The 23,916-nt window shown below is 37.7% G+C and overlaps 1 protein-coding gene across 1 annotated transcript in view; it reads left to right on the top strand.

The window, feature by feature from the left end:
- Positions 1-23,916, top strand: part of EYS (eyes shut homolog) — a 958,850-nt gene that overhangs the window by 930,395 nt on the left and 4,539 nt on the right. The window contains exons 46-47 of the mRNA XM_075145270.1: positions 4,215-4,387; positions 16,386-16,547. Of these exons, the coding sequence (XP_075001371.1) occupies positions 4,215-4,387; positions 16,386-16,547 (335 nt within the window). The remainder of the gene's footprint in view (positions 1-4,214; positions 4,388-16,385; positions 16,548-23,916) is intronic.

The raw sequence follows: 23,916 nt of genomic DNA, 5'->3' as shown, positions 1-23,916 counted from the left end.
CAATTTTCAGTGCAAGGATGGAACCAATCTTTAATGCAAGGACATACTTTTATAGTTTGTAAGGGAAAAGGCATTTCTCTATTTAATTGTTGTGGTTTAGATCAATAAAAGTTTCTACTTTTGCGGGTGGATTTGCTGTCTAAAACGTTTCATCCAATTTGGCTTATTTAATAGGACACTTTTGCAGCATTCCATTGTTCCCTTTGTTTGAATATAGTTAATTTCTTTCCAGTCTTAACTTCTTCAGACTCCATTTTTACCTTCTAGCCTGAAGATAGACTGTTTTTCTTTAATGCTCTAGTTTTCCACTGCCTGAATTTAAAGCCACTTTTATTTAGAGATCTCCTCCATTGCTCAACATCTTTCAGTTCCAATACAATACAAATTCAAGAACTATATCCAGAAATCTCCAGTAGTTTGGATAGCCTGATGTAGCCAATACAGGCCAATATGAATTTGAGATATCCTGCAGTATCTGGGATACCCATATGATGTTGACAAATGTGAAAATTCCTTCTGGAATAGTAGATGAAGGCCAGATGAGATACCCTAGGGAGTTTCAGATGGCACTAAACATCTGCCTGGTCTCAGCTGGCATAACTAATTAGGTAAATTAATTGAGCCTCTGATGTCCATTGAGTATATGCCCATCTTACATGTAGACACCTAAATTCAGGTGTCTGAATTTGCAGAGCTGAATCCCTCCTTTTCTGCTATAAGATTATTTGTTTGATTTGACAACACATTTGCATAACTACAGGAAGTTGCAGGTTTGTTAGTATTGCACATGACATTTTAAACATGATATTTTTTACGTTTAATGTAAGAATGCTCTTTGTTTAGTTTAGGAAACCACATTGGATATAAGGAAACTTTCCAATTCCTTCACAAAAATCCTTTATGACCTTTAGTTATTTCCCTATAAGGTTCAAGAAATGCTTCCGGTTTGTTTAGGATTTTGTGTAGTAACATACAGATATATTGCTTAAATAGTTTATAAAATGAAATTACTTTTCGTTTTTTTTTTTTTAATGTTGCCTGAATTTTTATATAATAAATTTCAGGGTTTGGTCTGTAATCAACAGTGACAGAAACTTGTTGTCCTTACTTATGTAGAAACTGTGTTACTTATTTGAGAGCTCAGTTTGGCTTTGGTAAGGGACTTTGAGCCTGGAACGCCATTCTATGAATACTGCATGACACTGTCAAGCATTTGACAAGAAACAAGAAAAAGACATTAAGTTAAACCATACTTTAACTTCCTAAATACAAAGATTACAGAACTTGAAGTGGTATCTGAAATTTCCAGAAGTGAAAGTGATCTTTTTTTATATTTCTTTGGGAGCTGTGAATTTGAGAGTTCTTGTTTCCTGAACTTTGCCATGTATATGCTGTGAAGTGCACCCTATTAAGAGTCCTTTGCAAAACTAGAGGATCCAAGATTATCCAGCTTCCTCTCAGACACACTATCAAAGTTGTATATGAAAGCCTTACTATTCTTTTGCCACCTAAAAATATGTTATAGAAAAAATGAGACATTTTGGCAGTTGCTCTTGAGAAATTCAAAAGCTGGAATATAGAAGAATCAATTTAATCCATGTTCTTCAAAAACCCTGAAAATAGGAAAGTATCTTGCAGTGAGATTTTGCTCCTAAGACACATAAACTTAGAGTGTCTCAAGGTGAGCTAAATGTGTAAGATCCTATCACAGTCAATGGAGGTCCAGGCCTTTCCAGTTGTCTAAACATTGGCATTCTAATGGCACAGATCCTGGGATACCTTTCCTGGTCTTCATAGGGTGTCCAGAAGAGCACAAGTCTTCTGCAGTTCTTCTGTTTTATCTGCTAGTTTCACACAGATCTCTCAGATACACCATGACATGTCAGATGGCACTAAATGCCTGTGTTGAGGCAATTGAATGCAGCACCTCATCATTAAAGTCATGCAAGTATTGGTTTGTGGGATGGATAGTGCTCCAGTTCCCCTGACTAATTCAGCTGGATCACCATTGATTAGCATACGAGCTCAGGCACCTACTCGAGGATCCCATTGCCTAAATTTGAGCATTTAGTGATCTCTGTCAGAATCTTGTCTCCCTGGTCTCAAGCTGCCTCTCTTGCATACTTCTAGGAAGGCAACTGGAGGCCATCTGGGCACCTAACGTGAAATAAAATTAGGTGTCTTGATCTCAGAATGAATCTCACCTAAAGAAATTCAAGGAGCAGCTGGATGATGCTCTTAGTCATATGATTTAGTTTTAGGTAGTCCTACGAGGAGGAGGGAGTTGGACTTAACAATCCCTATAGGTTCCTTCCAATTTGAGATATTCTGTGATTCTAAATGGGTCTTTAAATCTCTGAAAGTCAAGGCACTAGTTGCAAGCTATTGGGTTCTCCTGGTCTGGAAAAACAACAAGCAATCACAACCAAGAAAATATAGAGAAAATTAGACCAGCATGGCAGGTCATATGATGGAAAGGATTTGAAATGCTGCCTCTTCCCTTATCTCTCTAAAGATTAGGAAATTTTGAATCTAAGCTTCTCAACCCCAGTCCAACTTGCTTAGGAGTGTTAAGTAGAAGAGGTTGCATTCATTCATAGACCTTTGCCACTGTAGGCCACAGCAAACATGTTCAGCTCTGTGCAAATAATTTTCAACTCATTTAAAAACCTAACTTTTATTAAGTTCTAAAAGACAATAATGAAAAGAAACTTAAACAGACATAAGCAGACACAAGCAAGGGAAAGGAGAAGAACCTTTGTGTATGCTGCCCAACAGCAGTAGCTTCAGCTCCAAACACCCCACTTCACAGCACAAGAAATGGACATTTCTGTTTGCCACTCAGGGAGTTAAATTACTTCCCCTTCTCAGTAGCTTTCATGCATCAAAACATAACATTTATAGCCGAGACAGAAAGCATTCTGATGGCGACTTTGATGAATTGATGTGCTTTTGCTTTTGCAAGGTCCTGTCCTCTTCTCCCCTTCATTCCAAATAGCTGTTTATCACTCTGAAGGGCTTTTTGGCTGTGCTTTGTTTACATGTTGTTGTCTGATCTCAAGGTTTGGTGAAACAGCAGAGTTTCACAGACTCCTCATTATGTTTTGCCCAGAAACAGTGGGCTGAGTAATGGAGAAAGTGTAGCTCAGTGAGTTTGAAGAAAAATTCAAGATTTTGCACATATATATAAAAAGACAGGGGCTAAGAATCAGTCAAAATATATGAGGTTTCATTCTTAGCCTTGAGAGATAAAACTTCCAGGGAAAAATCAATAAGTGCTTTTATTCAGGGGAACAATTTTTTTATCATAAAGTGTCACTAAATTCTAAAATACGAATAGCTCTAACATATTTCATTTTAACTATTTTGAAACTTTTTCGTAAGGAGGGCATTTTTAACATCAATGCCAAGTGTATTCTGTATTTAAGAATTTTTATAGAATTCATACTAATTTTAAATTTACAGGTTAGTGTGAATTTTTTTGTTATATTCTCCTGGCCTGGATGAAAGAAAGGCATAAAGAGTAGTGGACACTAACAAGTCCAATGATTCAGTCAGTTTAGACAATTTGCTTATGGCATAGATTTACAATCACAGATACATAACACTCAGATTGCCTCCTCTTTCATGGTCAAATCCACTATCCTCTTTTCCATCAAGTGCTTCACCAAACCTGCCTCTGATGTGCCAATTAGAAGAATTTAGCAAATGAATAATGGCTAAGTGAAAGGCAGCTGCTGACAGACTCCTGTTACTAGCTAAAATTTGGAATTGTTAACAGTTCCCTTATACTGACATCTGGTTTTATTTTTCTGGCTGCTCTTCACTGCTTTCGTTTTCCTTTTAATTTCCATTTTGACTCCTCCTAGTTTATGAAGCCAAGGCCTTTTTGAGTTATGTGTAGAGCAAAACACTAAAAAGCCACAAGCTTGTTTTTCTTTTTTTTTTTTTTTTTGCGGATGTTAATACTGTAATGCTAAGATTCAAAATAAAATATTTCCTATTAAGAACATTTTTTTTTTTTACAATAAAATAACCATATAAAAAAGTTAGAAGAGAAACTTTGTTACTATACTTTTCTCTTGACCATTTTGGATCAGATGACTAAATATAGGTATCCAAACTTGAAAATCTTGAATACATTGATACTGACATGTTGATTTCTTTTGGTAATAATGTTGCATTCTTTTCTTTCACTTACTTATCCATCGTAGCTGTGACTGCCTCACTGGATGGAAAGGTGCATTTTGCACAGAAACAGTGTCAGTATGTGAACCAGAGCACGATCCTCCACATCTATGTAAGCAAGGTGGTACCTGTGTGCCACTGCCTAATGGTTACATCTGTCGCTGTCCTCTTGGAACAACTGGTACCTATTGTGAACAAGGTATGTTAAATGGTTAGTACACTGTACATAGAATTATGCGATAATGCCCAGGCAGAAAAACACAGTATTTTGTAGTATATCAATGAAATGTGACATAGAGACACAAAGTACAAAATAGATTTTATTTAAGAAAGTGATGCTCCTTTCTGTTAGAAAAATCAAGTAATTTAAAGCTATGAATAGTTAGATAGTGTTTTCTGATTCTGCTTATTTTTAACACCATTTGTTCCTTCAGTTTTTTCAAATCATTCAACCAAATTCACAGGCAGCGCAGCATTGTCAGATACTGAGGGGACAGGAAGCATTGCAGAGCAGTGTTATAGTGCTTAGTTCAATTCCCAAGCTCACCATAAAGAAGTATGTTGAGAAATGCACTTAAGAGCTCAGTAGTACCCTTCTGAGTACACTTCAGAAGTAGGAAGCACCTGAGACCTTATCCCATTTCTACTGATACTAACGGAGAGGTTCCTGTTGTCTTCACAGGCTATTGGGTAGGGATGCACTGAGAATGATGATAAAAGATGCAAACATCACTCTAATAATTTTCACGTGCCTATTCTCCCTTGGCTTTCTTCCAACATGTCACCCTCAAAATATGTCCTCAGTTTGCCAGTTTTGAATTTCTTACCTTCATGTATAGGAATCCTTTATCTGTCTGTTTTCTTCTGAGAGATTGCACAAATGAATATTCCACAATGTGGATACACAGGTGCTACAAGCTCAGGGACTTTTCCTGCAAGTGTCTGAAGTGCCTCTTCAGTGCAAGGGATGTAGTGCAGTCCGCACTACTCCGCAGCTCTTAGATTCAAGTTAATTTTGTACAAGCTTATGTTTTTCCTTCAAGAAGCTCTCTTCACATCTTTTGGAGAACTCCAGTTACTGTTAAATAGCTCCCTTTTTAAACTGCCTGACAAGGTCCAGCCTCCCTTGTTGTGCCTACAGAGAGAGTTTCAAGCACAAAACTGACAAGCTGAACTGCATTTGACCTCATTTGCAGTCCTCACCCTATAGAATGATACAGTTTTAAAATCCCATTACAGAAAACACTTGCAATTTGTAGGCTCAAATCAAAGGGAATATAGCTTCTGGAAAGCCGTTGTTAAATTCTTTATTCCATGTAAGAATGTACTTGCTCTATTGCCTCTGCTGCAACAGCTTTTCAGGGCTCTTTATATGAACTTTTCAACTTTGAATTCTCATTTCAAGTGAGGTTTTCAAAAGTAATGCCATCTGGATTCAGGACACTGATCATCAGGACATGTGCTATACATAAAGCAGGTAATTAATCAGGTAAACACTTTTGTGTTCTGGTTTCAGAAGAGATTTGGATCTTCTTGTGATGGCCACTATTACCAGTACAAATAGCTTATATCTGAGCAACCCAAAATTGTATTTCTTGTAGATTGTCATCCTTTTAGTAATTCCTCCACCTGGTAAATACATTAGAGGGTTTCTTTCTGGTTTATTTAAAAGCTTTCTTTTTATGAATAGGGACTGTAGGTCTTGACCAAACTCCTTGCCCTGCTTTTCACCTTACTCTGGCAGAATAATGAATTATCATGAGATTTTTCAAAGCTCAGTTTGCACTTTTAGTGGATGGCAAATTGATAAAAAAACAGCTGCTTCTCAAGATTGAATATCCCATCTTTGGATTGATGGTGGTTATTGGAGCCAAAAGAAAAAGAGACAGAGAACAATGAACAGCCCAAGGGACCAGGAGAGAACAAAGGGAAATTAAATGATGGAGACTAATGAATGTGCAAGAAAGGAGAGATGTGTGAGAAAAAGACAGGAGAGAATTATGAGGCAAAAAAGTAGAGGAGAATAACAAAGAGTAAGAACAAATAGGGCTTTACCAAATAATAACAACTGGTAAACACAGTACAACAGTATGGATTGCATGAGAACAAGTCAAGTGAAGTGAGTAAAAGGGACAGTAGGGGTAGAACCACAATAATAAAGAAGAGTACTCCGACAACAAATGTTAAGGGTACTTAAATATAAACAGCCAATAATCAAGCACTAACTTGCCCAGCAAACACTAAAAATGTTTGTGGTTCTTTATGAACTATGTACATGAGAGATGAAAGCATATGTGCAGATGAGGACGTAACTGTTCTTAAAAAGTACTGTGATGCATCCTGCTTAGAGCAGTGACTCAAACCACCAAGGATGCAGTGACTGTCAGCACAGAGATATGGTATATTATGGTTAAGTTTTAGAAGTCAGAGCTGCATTAACAAGTGTTCAGTAGTTGGAAAACTAAGTTAGAACAAGAGTAAACTCAGGGAGAGCAAGATCAGTTAAAGAACATACGGCCTGAAATTCACAGTGCTTACTTGGTCCACTCTCATAATGCTCATTACCAAACTGTAAATACTGAGCAATATTCTCAGGAGGTTGCAGTAATATGTGTATTAAATCATATATTAGAGGAAATTAGAAGAAACCAACCTACTTGATGAAGAGCAGTTTCAATTACTCAGCATCTCCTACAGGCTGTACATGATTAATTAATATTCAGCAAGTAGTATACAGGTATTTTTTGGTCTGACACTCAGAGAGCAAATATTTCATTGTATATTGCAACCTTCCAAAGCAAGTGCCAGAACTTGCTTTTCTAGGATAAAGATCAAGAGGTTTAGCAGGTAGGTAGCTGTCCTGGTTTCGGCTGGGATAGGGTTAAATTTCTTCCTAGTGCTGTGTTTTGGATTTAGTACGAGGAGAATGTTGATAACACACCGATGTTTTCAGTTGTTGCTAAGTGCCCTCCTAGTCCAAGGACAGCTCCCGTGCCTACTGACTGAGCTAGGTACACAAGATGGGAGGGAACATAATCAGGACAGCCAGCCCAGCTGGCTAATGGGGTATTCCATACCATGTGACGTCATGCTCAGTATATGAAGGGTAGGCGTGATCCAGGAAGTACCGATCGCTACTTGGTTATCGGTCAGCGCGGGTGGTGAGCAATTGCATTGTGCATCACTAATTTTGAATATTTTATCATTATCATTACTATTTTCCTTTTTTTCCCTGTTCTATTAAACTGTCTTTATCTCAACCCACGAGTTTTTTCTCACTCTTACCCTTCCGATTCTCTCCCCGTCCCGCTGGGGGTGGGGGGAGTGAGTGAGCGGCTGCGTGGTATTTGGCTGCCTGCCAGGTTAAACCGCGACAGTCCCACACTGGTGACTGAAGTGCAGTAGGAAGATGCCTATTAAATTTAAGGCGTACTTTGGAAAGGCAAGCATCTGTAAAGAGCACTAGGAAGAGAGGAGAGGGTTGGAAATTAGATCTGAATGGGTCCAAGCAACAAAGCTTTGTCAGGCAAGGCAGAGTAATACATTCATTCTAGAATAATTTAAAGCTCCGCTTCTTGGGTGTATTGTGTTGTCCGAACCCATTAACGCTCATAAGACAGGATGGTTCTTCAAGTGTGTTAGGTTTCTAAAGGTAACACTGATGTAAACAAACAAAAAATGATTAATTTATACTGCCAGAAATAAAAATGGTTGTAATGAAATGGGAAGGAAATGGAAAATTTCTGCAGAAGTTTTTTTTACTTAGTGTTAACATCACCATCCAGACTCAGACCACTTTTAAGACTGTTCATGACACATAAAGCAACAGATAATTCTGTTCCACTGGTTTGAAAAGGTCACAACTGTAACAGTAACACAGGAAAACCAGCCCAAATCCTGATGGTTGTATAAATGCAACCTCCTTTAGTTGCATAAATGGCAACCAAACATTGCCAAGATCTGGAAACTTAATTCTTAGTTAGCACTTCCTTAACCACAAGGATCAGGAATACGGGGGAAGTAGTTTATCTAGGCTTTTTTAAAAAGTAGTTACGTTTTTCAGGACACAAAAATACAATGTTAATAAAATCTTTTGTTCATTTGACTTCATTCAGCTGAAGTACCAGACAACTCTAAATTGTCTTCTGATTAAGAAGTGAAGCTTCAGCCCAGAGTAGCATGTAATTTAGTCTAGTTATTTCTTTAACACACAATGTTCAAAACGAACAAGAGGCTCCAACTCCCAGCACTTCGTCTGGGAGAGTCTACTGCATGGCTTTGAACACCAACTTCCATTTTATTGCATTTGGAGTACCTTTGTAATTAGATATCTCAAAGGGTTTCTGAAGAGGGAGATATCTCTAAGGACCTGGTTGTTTCAGCTCTCCTGCAAGTATACAGTAGACCTGTTGGCTTCACTGTGATTACTACTGTGAGAAAAAGTGGCCGAGATCAAGTGTCAAGGATGATTATCCCTGGGGAAGAAGCAACAGTCTAAAACCCTTTTGCTGCAGATAGTTTGATTTATAGGACATCATTATTATATATATGAACACAATATCTTTTTCATAACTAGTAATTATCAAGAGATGTGAACATTAAAAATATAGACATGTTATCCATAATGACTGTCTGCAATTATATTCTAATCTCTACTAAATTGTACCTCAGCAGCTTATTCCTCTTATAAGAACAGTGTCCCTGTGTGAGGCCAGTAATCCTGTCTCTAGCAGTGGCCAATAACGGCTTAGAGAAAAGTTTAACACAGCAACTATATGTGACATCTCCCTGAAGTAGTCTTCTAGCATCCAAACATTTGTGGTTTATCTTTTTTTTTTTTCTTTTTCTTGCCATTTGTTTTAATGGATTAAATCAAGTCTCTCATCTTGACATAAACAGTATCACTTAAGGCAGTGGAAAACTTGAGCAAAAATAAATTTGGAGTCAATGATGTTCCTCTGACATTCTGTTAAGCATTGAGATAGAATTCCTCTAGATACTAAGCATGAGAAATTTATGTCCTAGATAATTTACTCAATTTTGCAGAGGAATGAAGAAGACCTATAATTTCCCATTAGTTAATTGTGAGGTTTCACAGACCTGATAATATTCTCATTTAAGGGGACAGCAATGTAATATTTGAAAGATTCTACAGATGGCAGTATTGGAGAAGAATTGCCAGTGGCTAAAATAAGCATGGTTTTCATCACAATATTTCTATAAATTTTAAATTATTCAGCAGTTTCCTTTAGCAGGATTAGTTTGTGCCACATACTTTCATAAAATCTATTAAAATAATTTTTCTTGACTTCAAGGTATATAATGGAATGCTACTGCCCTTTTCACAAAGAAATAAGTTAACAAATAGATTTCTTCAATGATACGTTAGTCTTTGAATTCCTTAGCTACAAATACTGCCTATCAATGTACGGCTGTTAAAGAAAGAAAAGCAAATGGAAAGAGCTTTTCATTGTTCTATCCTCACTTTAATGAGATACTTGTCAAACAATAAAGCCATTTCCTTGATGAACAAATGGCAAACAACTTCCTTTGGCCACGTTTATCAGCTCAAGTCAACTTTCTAGATATTATTCTGATGTCAAATTCCATTATTCTGATACAAAAATACAGCAAATTTTTGAAAATACCTGATAAACTGACAGAAAAGAAAAAAAAGTAACGACAATTCTGTAACTATTTAATCCATCTTCATAGTCTTGATGAATGAATGAAAAATGGAAGAAACTGACTTTTGGAATAACTTTTACTATAAATATCTTTTTCTTTCTGCATAGTCTAGAATGTTACTTGATATATTTTGACTGCTATTGTAAGACAAATTAATTCACAGTATGATTTAGCTCAAGACTTTTACATGACAAGACACCTTACATACAAACACTCAAGCACATATACGTGCATGCACGCATATGTTGGGTTTATCTGACAATGCAGTTAGACTTGCTGACTTAATGCACAAACTATTTAATAGCTATTGTTTCAAAACTTGTGTTTCTATGTTTAAGCATTTAAAGGACAACTGCAGGCACTTACTGGCTTGTTATTTTGAGTCACAGTGACTATTGTGTTCTCTTAGTCATTTAAGCAACACTGGTCCCATCAAGCTTTCTGTTTCCACTATCATTTCTTGAAACCTTGTGGCGACATAAGAAAATCTTTAAATAGTAGCTATAGCAGTCATTTCCTATAAGGATAAAAGGTGCTGTTAAAGTTTTACTTAAAAAGCAACCTAAACTTTCAAATTTATCAGTAACAGTCCAGTAAACTTAATGTTCATAATAGGCATAAGAAAACATGCATCTGTAATATTTATCTATGTAATTTAAAATGTCAAGTAGTATAAAGTGAGTTGCCTAATTAAATACATGCCATGGATTAATCATATATAAACTCAAGTGGAAGTCACGCATGACAAAATTAAGGAATTGATATGCAGTACAACAGTAATGCCCTCCACACGAGGTCAGCCATGAGTGACATGATGTCCCAATAAAAATTCAGTCATGCACTTATCATTCGCTCCAGTTACCCAATTGAATAAGAACAAGATACAGCCAGCTAGCTAGCACTTAGCAGGTTGGCTCTGGAATTATTTTCCGACTTTATCTATGAGCATGAATGATTTGCTGAAAATACGTTAGTCACCTTAATTTGTGAAGATGTTCAGAGTTAGAAACTCTGTCAAGGGTAGGAACTGGTTTTAAAGGCAAGGCACCTACATTTAAGTATCTACATGTGAGTTCAATATGTAAGTTCCCATTATGGTTAATGAACATCTAATCAATAGAGTCAGTGAAGCTATTTAGCTGATAAGAAGCTTTTCCAAATGTAGATGCTTAGTGCTGTTTGAGATGCCCTGGCATTCAAACTTGTATCCAAAAGCATCCAGACAGGATTCATAGATATGGCACAGGACCTGTTGGACATCTGTGCCTTTCTGGAATGGCACATGAAGGTAAGGCAATAGAAAAAATAACAGTAAGTACCTACATTTAGGAAATTGAATGGAGCCTTGGAGGAGGCTACTTCAGGATAAGGTGAATCTCTTTTAGATCTGTTGTCTGTGTTGCATAGGGGTGTTATTCAGTTGCCTGAAAATAGGACCTGGTTACATGCTGCCATATATCCCTCACAGCCAACTGCAGCAGGTCCTATGTTTGCTGTTATATCAGCCAGGCCCATGTGGATGGCCTGGATACGCTAAAGCATCTCAACGGCAAGGGACAAACACGTTTAAGCAACTGAATCCTGTCTTATGTCATAGTTGACCGTAATAGGTATTTTCATGCCTATAAATAATATGTGTAGACAGCTAAATGTAAGTGTCTTAATGCCAAAAGTAATCCCTCCAATTATATAGTAATCTATTTCCCTGACTTAATGACTCTCATAAACACTATGAAGAATACCAGCTTTCTTATACTCTGGTCCTCCTCAAAGCATACTTGCACTGTTGTCAGACTAAATCCAGTCCAAGATATGAGTAAGTAAGTGAAGATCTCAGTTTGAACCTAGATTAACAAAGTTTTAGATACTAAATTCTTTACCAATTGCTTTATCAGGCTGCACTGAGATACTCACAATCCCACTCAAAGGTCTAGTCTTTAGACAACTGAAGGCTTCCAGTGCAGAAATGGTCCCAGCGAGGGGATTTCAGAATGGGTGTTTCTTCTTGCAGGTTTCATCTTGAAAGCATCTTCAGAGCGTTTCAGTACCTAGAATAAGCTTACTACCAAAGCCAAGCATGGATTAAACATTTGTAGATTTTGTTTGTATGACATTTTCCTAATTGCCTAGCAATTAAGCATTCACTTTCACTATCATCATACAAATACTTGAACCTATATCTGTCATATCCTCAAAGAATATAATAACCACAGAGCGATTGGATATGTAGGGTTTTCTTTTTTTCCTCTATCGTCCAATCTGTTCTAGGAAATTTTTGTTTACTGAAATATTCATTGGACAGAAGAAATAGGAATTATCCATATCCATACCCTCAGATGCAGGAGAATCAGGTTCAGATTTCTGGTCCAATTGATTTCCTAGTACTGAGGTTTCATAGGTGCTCCCAGTACAATTTGCTGGCTCACATGACTTATTCTTAGGCACTCATCTCTTAATATGTGTCGTATTGAAAGACTGAGGTCTACTGTTTTGACTTTGGCTAGTAATAGCTATTTTAGGCTTTGGAAAACCAGAGATCTCTTTAGGGATTTAGCCATATGCTCCTAGATGTTACTTCTTAGCTAATTAGGTCTCTAATTAGCTAACAGTAGAGATTACAACTCCACTGCAACAAAACCAAACAGAACTGTTTGAACCCCTGCTGAGTTTTGACTCCTGACTCCATCCCTTTCCAACTCGGGCGCTGGCTCTGTATTCCTGCTGCGTAGCCCATCCCTGCTTCCATAGCCTCTGTGCTTCCATCTTGGAGTTTGAGCTCAGTTTTTTCATGTTTACTGTTTTACTTTTCCACTGCAAGTTTCCTTGACATGCTGATAGCAAAATGGGCTTGCTGAAAGTTTGGAGGCAAAAGCTGCTTGAAGAAACTATCAAAATGTAATGCCATCAAAATGTACACTGGGGTGTGTACAAGCACTTCTGCTTTGATGGTGGGAACTGAGCTGCAAGAATAACCTAGAAAGATTTGTTCATAACAACAGTTGAATAGAATGTGTGAGCATTACAGGGCTGATCAAATGAGGATAGCAGGACGAACCTGAAAGATATTAATGCATAGTAGAGGGAAAGAAAAGCACACCTCAGCAATAGAACCTGCAGGAACTTTGTGTTCCCATAGCTCTAACTGGTCTAAAGGGATTTAGATTCTCTTGGTATCATTCAGAAATGTATAGCTTCATCACATACTAGTACTTAGCTTAGAAAAGTGAGTCATTAATCAGATATGGAACAGAAATGTTTGCTTAAATGCCTGTTGTGCTTACAATGCACCACACAGTGCTGAGCACCCTAGTGAGTAACGTAGTAGTTACACAGCACAAGTCCTGCAAATTTAGCTTATAGGATTGGCAAAGGCATCCATTCACCTCATTTATTTCAGCAAAGAGTTTCTCTGGAGTAAGCACATGTAATACAGGAACTGTCTTGTGCAATTTTAGCCAAGCTTCTTATTTTCTTATCTTAGGTGGGGAAAAAAAGGTTGTTGCCAAGAAAACAACAGTAAAGTACCTCAGCATTTGACATGACATGTTAGTTTTGCATATGCCTGCCATAAAAGCAAATTGAAAAGCTTAAATTGTCTTATTCTTCACCTTAAAAGTTTGTCTATCTATAGCTGCAATTTTGCAAAAACGAAATTTTATACTGATCATCTCTGTGCACTGCCGTAGAGCTAAAGCATTCTGTTCTGAGATATGGGTGCACATTTCCATGTACCTGTCAAGTCAGATCTTTTCCATGCATATAATCAATACTTACAGGATCTACAGATCATTTACAAGCAAATTAGAAGCCATTCTAGTACTTCCTGTAGTTAACCCTGCTGCATTGTGGCAAAATATATTGGTTTTTGACATTGTTCAGATATATTTATTGGGAATAAAACCACTTTTTTAGCAAAATGGGAATAAAATATTTGCATCTTGGAAGTTTCAGAATGAAGTCTATTAAATAAAGTATTTTATTTTATATCTATAAATCAGGATAATACTTCCTTTCTAAAGCATTCTGACATCTGCTGCTGAAGATGTGGGAGTTATTTTTTAATACTCTGTTTGCAATGTAAAGCCATGGATTTAATCCATTCACTGAATGATACTATAAAATCACCTTTTTTCATCCTTGTTTTCTCTCTCTGCTCCAAGGCTTTTTACCATAACAATCTTCCTTTCATATACCTTCCAATGATAAGCAATGTAGCATTTCAATCCTGCTGCAGCTGAACGTTTTGCTTTCATACTAGTCATTATCCATTCCTTCATAAGCAGTAAAGAATTAACTACATTGACAAAGTGAAACTGAATCTGACATGAAGACTTTCAGATGCTTCATTGTACACTTCACCTGCTATGACCTTTTAAGCAGCAGCATATTTTAATGCTGCTTGGCACAGTTCCTCCATATGTATGTCTCACTGTGCAAAAATTTGCTGAGAAGATTGACTTCCAAATGATGCATAAAGCAAAAATGACTATGTACAAACCGAACTATTATTTCTGATTGATTTTTAAATACGAAGACGTCGGTATAGAGATTGCATCTTTACCTACTAATGGAGAACATTGTCTCTCACCTACTGAAAAAAATACAAGTGCCTAAAAATCCACATGAAAATTATTATTTTGTCTTTTGTACCTGATAGTGTTTATAAGTTTTAGTGATATAAATTACATCACCTAATCTGTTTAGCAAGTTCTATTACTATTTATCTTCCAGGGTAATTGCTACTCTTAAAACTATTTTTATTTCTGTCAGCTTTTAAGTATAGATGCCGGGAACTTCACATTTCTGACATATATTACTACAGACACTGCCTAGCCTTGATATCATAACAGCTATTATGATGCTTAGGATAGGAATGATTTATTAATGTAATGTGTTTGCATGAGAATATATACATAGGTTGAATAACAGCTCATCAAAAGCCTGATTCTGATCATTCAAGCATTTCATAAATCCATTATAATAGATATTCCAGAGATTAAAACTTACTTTTAGACTTACTGAGAATTTGTGAGGTTAAATCCATACACCTTCCTCAGAAGTATTAACTGTAATCTAGTGGGAGAACTGAACAAAAAGGCCAGCTGTATTGTTACTACCCATTCAAGAGGCATCCTCAAGTCATTATGCTGACAACAGGTGAGAGATCTGGATCCTGTATAGTGGTGCATCTGTCTGCTGGACACAGTCCACCAGGAACACCTTGAATCCTATTCTGAGAGAGGTGGTGTGACAAACAGAGAAAGTCTTGCAGCATGCTGACTGTATACCAATCTAATAACTCAGGCTCACCTGCAATAGGCAATACAAGGTGCAACTGGATAGCAAGTGGATTCACGAGCAGATGCTATGCAGAAAACTTCAGTGTGGAAAGATAGCAGAAGGTTGCCTAGGAATGCACTACAAGGACATCTTGAAGGTATATTTGACTGAAAGAGAGTTACTATAAAACTATGAAATTGGGAGCACCAAAATGAAGAAAGATGTTGGCCTCTTAGAACAGAAACAGCATAACTTCAGCAGGAAAACTGTGAAAAGTGAGGGGGGCAGCACTTACAGTTCAGGCATTTAGTACTGCTGTTAACTAAGTAGTAAAAAGGGCTTGTCACACACAGGTCTAAATGTACGCTGCACATCTAAATAGCTTGACCTACTCCAGTGAACCCACAAATACAGCAAACTAACAACCATATGATAATGAATTAGCTAATAACTACCAATTATATCTCAAATATGTAATGTCGTTATAGTGGGAAAAATTGGAAACAGTTTCAAGTGACATAAACAGCATAGAAAAATATAATCATTAATCAGTTGGCTGAAGGAAGTTTAACCAGCCCGATTTCTTAAGGGTATATGAACAATCAGCAGTGTGAGAAGTGGTAAGACAGAATGATGAAATTGTGTATAGCTCAAAAGTGTACATTGTATCTTCACTGTAATTGTGTGAAAGCACTCCATTTCAGTATAAGATAGGAAAATTTGAATTATCAAGCATCTCAGTATGATTATCCTAAAAACAAATTTCAGCAGCAATTAATGAACACATTTCTCTTAAAATGTACATTCTTATGACACACAAAGCAGTTCATTAAAAATCCTCCACTAAGGTTTTCATCTGTATGGTGAAGAAATAAATGTTTATTCTGACTCCTGCAAAAGTATTTTGCGTTTGAATTTTTAAACAATGTAAAATTTACACTTGCATTTATTTGAAAATGAACACTAACAAGATCACACTTATTTTGCATTACAACTATGGGCTTGATTGTTAATGAAAATAAGGCAACAGAAGACGAAATGGCATTGATTTGCTATTATCTAAGTTTTATTCTGTATCTAGGTTATTTTCAGTCTTTGGAAAGGGAAGAATTGGAAGTATTATGTACAGCATTTATGAACGATACAAAATAACTATAGACAACTGGTGCCATAACAATGCAGTCCTCTCAAAATATCTTTCAGAAGACATTTCGTCTTGTATTTTTCAGATATTTCCATTAGTGATCCATCTTTCAGAAGTAATGAATCATCATGGATGTCATTTGCACCCTTTTCTATCCGGCATCAGACCCATATCAAACTACAGTTTCAGCCTCTATCTCCAGACGGTATCCTGTTTTACACTGCACAGCATTTGGGTACTCGGTCAGGTAAGGATATTCCAGATTGCTGGTATCATACACCCAGGTACTTTTTTGAAAAAAGAAAGGCAGTACTTTGAAGTGATTCAGGCATTCAGTCTCTGTAACTCATTGTCCATGGTGACTGAGTTTTGAACTGTGAATAATCAAGTTCATAAGAATAAACATGAATAACAAAATTTTGGATTAGTCCAAAGCCAGCAAGTATTTAATGAAGTGGTTCAGGAAACCATTTTCCCCTGAAAAGTAACTGCAGCCAGCTTTTCAACAGACATTTACTGATACTGCTCCCACAGTTTCAGTGCAGCTACACTAGGATTCACTGTCTGGGGCTTTGGCCCAGTGTTTTAAAATGACCAAAAATAAAGCAATATAAAAACTTATCAAACAAGCTAAGTAGAAGTGAGCAGACTATGAGGTTCATCAGAAGTTTAATTTTTTATTATGTAATGCTGAAAATCTTGCTGGTGCAGCATGCAAAACATACAAGTTCTGCATTTGCCAGATATGCAGAGTGAGAAACAAATCTAAATAAAATATTTCTACTATTTATAGAAGTATTTTAAACTTTACTAAGTTAACATTCCTAAATTATCATGGCAAGAAAACATAATTTGCCAACCAGTGTAAATACATTTTAAAATTTAGTCTTTAAGATGTAAATTTTTTGTAATTACTTTATTAACATACTTCATCTTTATGTTGTATTTATGGTATCTTGCACATTTTTAAACAGAAGCATTACGTATCATTCATAACATGGTCTTAGAGCGGATTTTCTACTTGTATCAAGTAGTACATTATGCAAAAATGGGCCTTTGTATGACAAAAAAAGCACTTAACTGCTTATCATGTATTTTTATGTTCCTTTGTTCAAAGCCTAAACCTTTGAGACATTTCAATAAACATACTCAGCCACGCATGCATGTAAACACACATATGCCCAATTTACCACCTTCTTATTCTGTACACAGATGTTTTAACAGGCTGCTATTTGGTAAGACTGATAATACATCATACACTGCTGGCACCTTCTGTTTGCCTTATTCTAATTACAACCACATACAGAGAAGCAGCTTCAAAGAAAAATATATGGAACATCTGTAATACAAAAAAATTTATTTGCAAAGAACTCTGTCTCCGACAATGAATCTTTTATAATTTTATCCCTTACAGGCCAAATTCTGAGATTCTCAGTGAATAGTTCTCTCCTGTATAAACTAAAGCATTACCTGGGCCATGAAAAATAAAAGAGAAAAAAAGGATCCCTCTCAAAAGAATAGTCAGAGGTCATGGAAGCAGCTAGCATATAAAGAAATTAAATATTTCTTTGGAAGCATCAAACAGAGTGCTGAGTCTGTTTAACTTGGGCCAGGAGTGGTTTAGCATGAGCATGCCCTCGTTCTATTGCCATTCATGAATGTTTAGTTTGCACAGGAAGGAATATTTTCTTTAAATCACTTTCTAGAATCATATCAATTTCATTTCAAAACAAAAAACATCTTCTGTAGGGTAATTAAATTTCTTTACAAATTTCCTACGCGCATTTCACTGTCCTGAAGTTCTGAAAGATTTAGGAAAAGCTAATCATCTAATTCATTATATTTGCCTTCTTATAATCCTCTCAAATCCAGACAGAATTAGACTGATGAAAGACTCAGAAGTATTCTCAGCAGCCAGCAGATGTGAAAGAGCTTTCGGTTGGGGATTAGTTTAGAAAGCACTTTATATAAAGCCTTTTCTTCTACACAGTTATGTAAGATTTAATAAATTGATTGCCAGAACCACAGGATTTTTTTTCTAAAATCCTTTTTAATAGGAAATAATTAGAACATTTTTTTTCCTCACTAGGCAATGCTGTTTTTTTAAAAGAAATGAGCTCTGACTATGCAGCTAATTTAGCAATGATACTGAGTTGTAGCATCTCACAGTGGCACAGTTATACATTGGCTTTGCTTGTAACCCATGCAAACACTACACTGGGACTTTCCCTTCAGGGTCATGCCCCTGCCAAAAAATCCTCCCATCCTTAAAAAAAAAATCTTCAGTAGGTGAAGAAATAAACATGAGACTTCCATTGAAACATTTCCTTCTTGCTTTGTTCTTTTCAAAGAACATTACATGCATTTCTAGAAAGGGTGGGTAGGTGGCTAGTCTCCTTACCCAAAAGTTGATATGCTGGTTCCAACCTCCACTCCTCTAACAATGTGATTACTTCAGTACACACATTTATACACCTGGCAAATTGGCATAAAATGGAAAACACCCTATGAATCTTTACCTGTTAGCAAAATTTCCTATAATTCTGTTAGTCATCAGTTTTCTTGCTTTGTCAGCTGTTTCTGAACGTGTATCGTGACTTTAAGTCTGGTAGTATTAATTTCTGCAGCTCCTAAGAAAATAATTTCCAAAGTTTAGCAAAATTTTAAGTGGCTAGCGATAGTAATAATAAGCTGGGGGAAAGAAAAAACAAGTGAGCTGTGTATGCATATTTTAGTTTGGCAACCTGCAGACAGAAAGACAAGGGGGCTTTTTCCCCCTCTTTGATTACTTGTTTTATGCCAAAAGTGGTTTTAAACCACTTGTTTAGGTAAAAATGTGGGAGATGCAGACAGTTGTATGCACTGCTTCTGAGCAAGGTCTCTGCAAATAATACAGCATTCTTGTGGAGTTCAGCAGTGTCGGTGGAAGGCCAGCCCACTTCACATTTTCTCGAGTACAGTGTATCCTATTTCTACTAATGAAAGTGTGAAAGCCCCACTGAAAAAATAGCCTTTAATTCAGACAGGGTTTGCTGGATGCCCATCAACTGCTTGAACAATGTATAATTCAGTCCATTTACATAGTGACCACTCCATATACTTGAAGGCCTTGGCTCTCTGGGTAAAAGGCAGTAAGAAGCATTAATTTTTTGTTGAGTCATAGCATTACTGAAGCTTTACATTTGTTCATGAAGGTGGAATATTCCAGAGTTCAAGCCAGGGTGATGGAAAGGTTTGCTCCCTGATGAGATGAGAAAGAACAGCTATGCTGAGTGACTAAGAAGGAAGTCAGGTTAATAAACAGAATGGGATGACTCATGCTAAATTTAAAACTCAACATTTGCAACACCAGTGCTCTGTCTCTCTTTAACAGGATTATGTTACCTACCTGGTCTGAAAAAACTCAAAACCATAACTCATGATATTTAAGGCATTTCAGTTTAAAAACCTAAAGCATGAAAATAAGAGATAGCCAGTATGAGTGTGTGACGTCTGCATGGTTTTCTAAGACATTGTTTATGGTGAAAACTGAATCATGGAATTGGACTAAAATCCTTTGGAAATATTCAGAATTTCTAGAATACCCACAAGGGAGGAGTGGTTTTTTCCTAATCAGAAACAAATTGATTACCACCCACTTTTAGGAGAGAAACTTAAAGAGTGGTTAAGTCTTCTCTCTTGGCAGCCATGTTTCCTTAGCTTACAGGGGCATCATTTCTGCTTTGTTACTAGTTTTGGGATCATTTGTATGGGCTAAATTAGCAGCACAAGAAGCAGAACTACCTGGTATCTATGTAACAGAACAGTCATCCGCATTGTCCTGAAATCTGTCGCATGTGAAGTGGTGTTGCTACCCGTTTGCCATTGGCAAGCAAATGCTTACAAAAGGCTGGCAAATTGAGATTGCTCAAGGAAGGTGGCTCTTTCTAGCTGCTGAAATATGCCAGGATGACAGTGGTGACTAAAAGAAGCAGGAAACGTTTCTTCACCAAGGAGACTAGCATTTTTTAAAAGTGAGGCTGAATGGTCAAAGCTACAAATAGATAACTGCCCACCCCTTCTAGATGCATGAGCATCACTCTGTCTGCAGGGTTGTTCTGGATCCTAGCTATGCCCTTCTGCTCTGGGATGGTGCTTCAAGTGGAAGCTGGAATCTACCTATTGCCACAGTGATTTTTTTCCATGGTTTGAGAGTTTTACAGGCTTGGTTTCATACCTGTTCTCAGTCTTGCATTAGCTATAAGATGTGGCTCCATATATGGAGTAGAATCATTTTGTAATCCATGAAAGCATATCCATGGGTAGCTCCTGTAAGTGTGCATTAGAGGCACTGGCTATGGTCATCACTAGATAAAAGATCAAGTTACAACAGCTGCAACATGCTGCTATAACCTGTCAGCTGGCTGATACCTAACTGTGTGCATGCACTCAGACCATGACAAAGACAGAGTCAAAGTTAACAAACCCCTAAAGACAAGGAAGGCAACAAAAGATATAGATTAAGGTGGGAACCACAAACTTCAACCTTGCTGGTGTATTATTGGCTAGCAACTGGGTGCAGAGGCTGCAGAAGGGTGGGGGAATAAGGCTCATCTCTTTTCTCTGTGCTTCGTTCCCTTGTTCTACCTGTTTATAGCCCTCCCTCTTCTGCTTTGCTTGCTCTTGTTGGCCCTGGGCCTTATTCTGGCTCCTGAAAATGCTCAGGAGACCAGGTGTGAAAGTCAGCTACTGGTCAGTTAAGTTCTTTCTCATGTGGAGATCACAGTGCATCACCTTTCTTGGCCATAGAGTACAGCCATTCAGTTGGACGCTGACATGGCTCTTTCAACCCCTACTAGACAAGAAAGGTTCTGCTCCTGGATGAATACATAAAGGGTCACAGCATAAGAGGACATGATTTGGGTCCATGGAAAATCATACAGGATAGCAGGGTGAAAGGAAAACTGTGAAGAACAGGATGATGAAAAAAGGAAGAACGAAAGCAATGTGAACTGAGTTCAGCAAGGCAGGAAAGAGCAGTGAGCAAAGATACATCTGGAGCTACGATGGCTATAGGATGCATTATACCAACAAGAGGCATTAATACTGTCGGAGACACAGGCACTTTATTATGGTGGCTTAAAAAGGTCAACTTAGAGTGAAGATGAGCACATACTGAAACCAACCTACAGTAAGAGAGTTCCCTTTCATTAACTGGGAATGATTCCTGTGAATGTTACTGCTTATGAGAGTATAAGGTTCAAATGTTCACTCTGTCACCAGGATGGTGCCAATGATCAATAAAGGTTTCTGAAAAAGGAGGTGGAAGGAGGAGGGGGGGAAATGCTACCTGATAGAAACTGACATTGTGGCCTTGAGCTAGAGGAAGGAAAGGTGAGGTAAAAGCAGCAGAAGGCATAGACTAGGCCAGCAAACCTACATCCAGAGATGCTGCCTCAGGGCTTCGAAATGGCTAAAGGAACCAAGACTATCCTGGTTCTGTAACCAGGAAGCCACTGCCTAGAGCTCTTGAGACACCTACCCCGCAGAAGCTGCTGAAGCAGTGAGCTCATCAAAGCCTCTGTCCCCAGCAGAATATCATAGCATAGAGGCTTCTGCTTAGTAACACAAGATAAGAAAAAGGACAAGCATCAGATGTCTTACAAGTCTTCGTAAAGGAATATAGGCCTTCAGTAGTCCAGGAACTAATCAGTGAGTTTCGAGCAAACAGGGAGCCTTTAGAAAGACTTGCACCTCTGTATCACTGGGGACATGACAACCACATCAAAAAAGTGAATGCCACTGACTAGAAGACTGCATCCACTGCTTCCAAAGTTACTTAAAAGGATGTTCTGGAAGCAACTTTGGCTTTAAAAACTAGTAGGAAATCCTTCTTACTACTTGCAATGAAGTGTAGGAATAAATTCAGGTACTCTAACACGTAATAAAGGCTTTGCCTTATACGCATACACACGGAGCACAAGGGTAGACTTTGAGTCACTGTGGGAAGAGACCCTGGAAGAGAAATGTTAAAAATACTTTCCAGGATACCCTCCCTGCCCATGATCTGTCAGCCTCTGACATTGTATTCAGTCCTCTTAGGAAATATATCGGCATTAGGCAGATTTGATAGTGAAGGCAGTAAATGCAGAGATCTTTGCCCAACACAGCTGTGTAAATTTAACACTATTGCATTTGTTACGCATGGTAATTCTTCTGGCATGAATAGGACATCTCAAAATAGAGTGCAGCATTCCTAGCGTGCATTTCCAACAGTACAAAACTTTGACACATTACGATGTAGATGAGCTTCCTGTGGCAACATAAGAACATGGTGACCTGATACGACTAAAGCATGATCCCCTGTCAAGACGGGGATATATACAGGCACACCTGCATGTCTAGATAAAGGCTGAACATGAAAGGGCATTGTCACCATTTGGGAGAATTTAAAACTTGACTTGTGACTGTAACCAACTTGCTTACAGACTTACATATTTATTCAGAGTAGTAGCAGGCTGAAAATTTTCGTGAGACATTCAGAATCCATAATAAGAAGTCATATAACCAGATATCATCATGGATAATCCAGATCTCACAGTAGTAGTCAGATATACCTATAGGATACTTTTCATTAACTCCCAGTTTTAGGAACTGACTGCTCAGGACATAGATTTGACTTGGCTTCTGGGAATGCTGACATTTGATAGGATGGGAAGCAGGTGAGACTTGTGCACATTCATTATGAAAACCTGAAAATTAAAGTGATGAAGAAAAATTGATACCTGTTTCTACTATGAAATAGAGACAATCCACCCTGAGGTGGAGCAACTCTGACCTTCAGTCATTTGGAGAAAACTCTGAACCAGGGTTTGCAAGTAAAAGTGCTGTTTTAAATCCAGAACAGTTCCTTCCTTAAGACACCACCTGCTACAAAATCCCCTTCCCCGGAGAAGACAAGGAAACAATCTTATAGCATTCGGGCTATAAAAAACCACTGAAACAAGGAAGATGGCAGGGGCAGGAAGGTGCACCAGAACAGAACTGAATGCTGTAACCATTGAAGATTTTGTTCAACACCCAGGGTCTTGACACGTTGCAATTTCAAGCCACAGCTAAGCTACAATAGCCTATTTCCAAAGAAGATTCAACCCGATTGAGACAGATTGCCTTACAGTTGCTTGCACACCATCCAACAGGATGGGCAAAGGCTTGCGTGCACAACATAGTAATGACTGTGAATGCCTACCTCAGGACCCTCTCTGCTTTTTTTGTGACATTACTGATGGGGATAAATAGTCCATATTAGATGAGACGCTAATCTGAAAAGCTGGAAGCAAAGTTTTGTGTCCTGTGTGTAGATTGTATTTTCTAGAAAGTAGGGACCAGCTATAAAGTCTAGTCCTGGAAAAACTGAGGATGTCATCTCCTTCATGCTTAACAAAAGCAAACTTCCTCAGAAAGGTCTTTGGCCCCAGTTAGGGTCATATGGGACAGGTTTGAGTAATGCTCAAACTGAAACAGTGGGAACCACCCTACTTCATGGTCTCCCATACTGAGACTGCTGAGAGGAGAAATCTAGTGGCAAGAATGCTGTTTGTTTAAAATGGTGATGCAATTCCTATGATGGCATAGGC

The sequence above is a fragment of the Calonectris borealis genome, chromosome 3 (genome assembly GCF_964195595.1).
Source record: "Calonectris borealis chromosome 3, bCalBor7.hap1.2, whole genome shotgun sequence".
Classification (NCBI taxonomy): domain Eukaryota; kingdom Metazoa; phylum Chordata; class Aves; order Procellariiformes; family Procellariidae; genus Calonectris; species Calonectris borealis.
The sequence above is the reverse complement of the archived record's forward strand: the minus strand, read 5'-3'. Positions and strand labels throughout refer to the sequence as shown.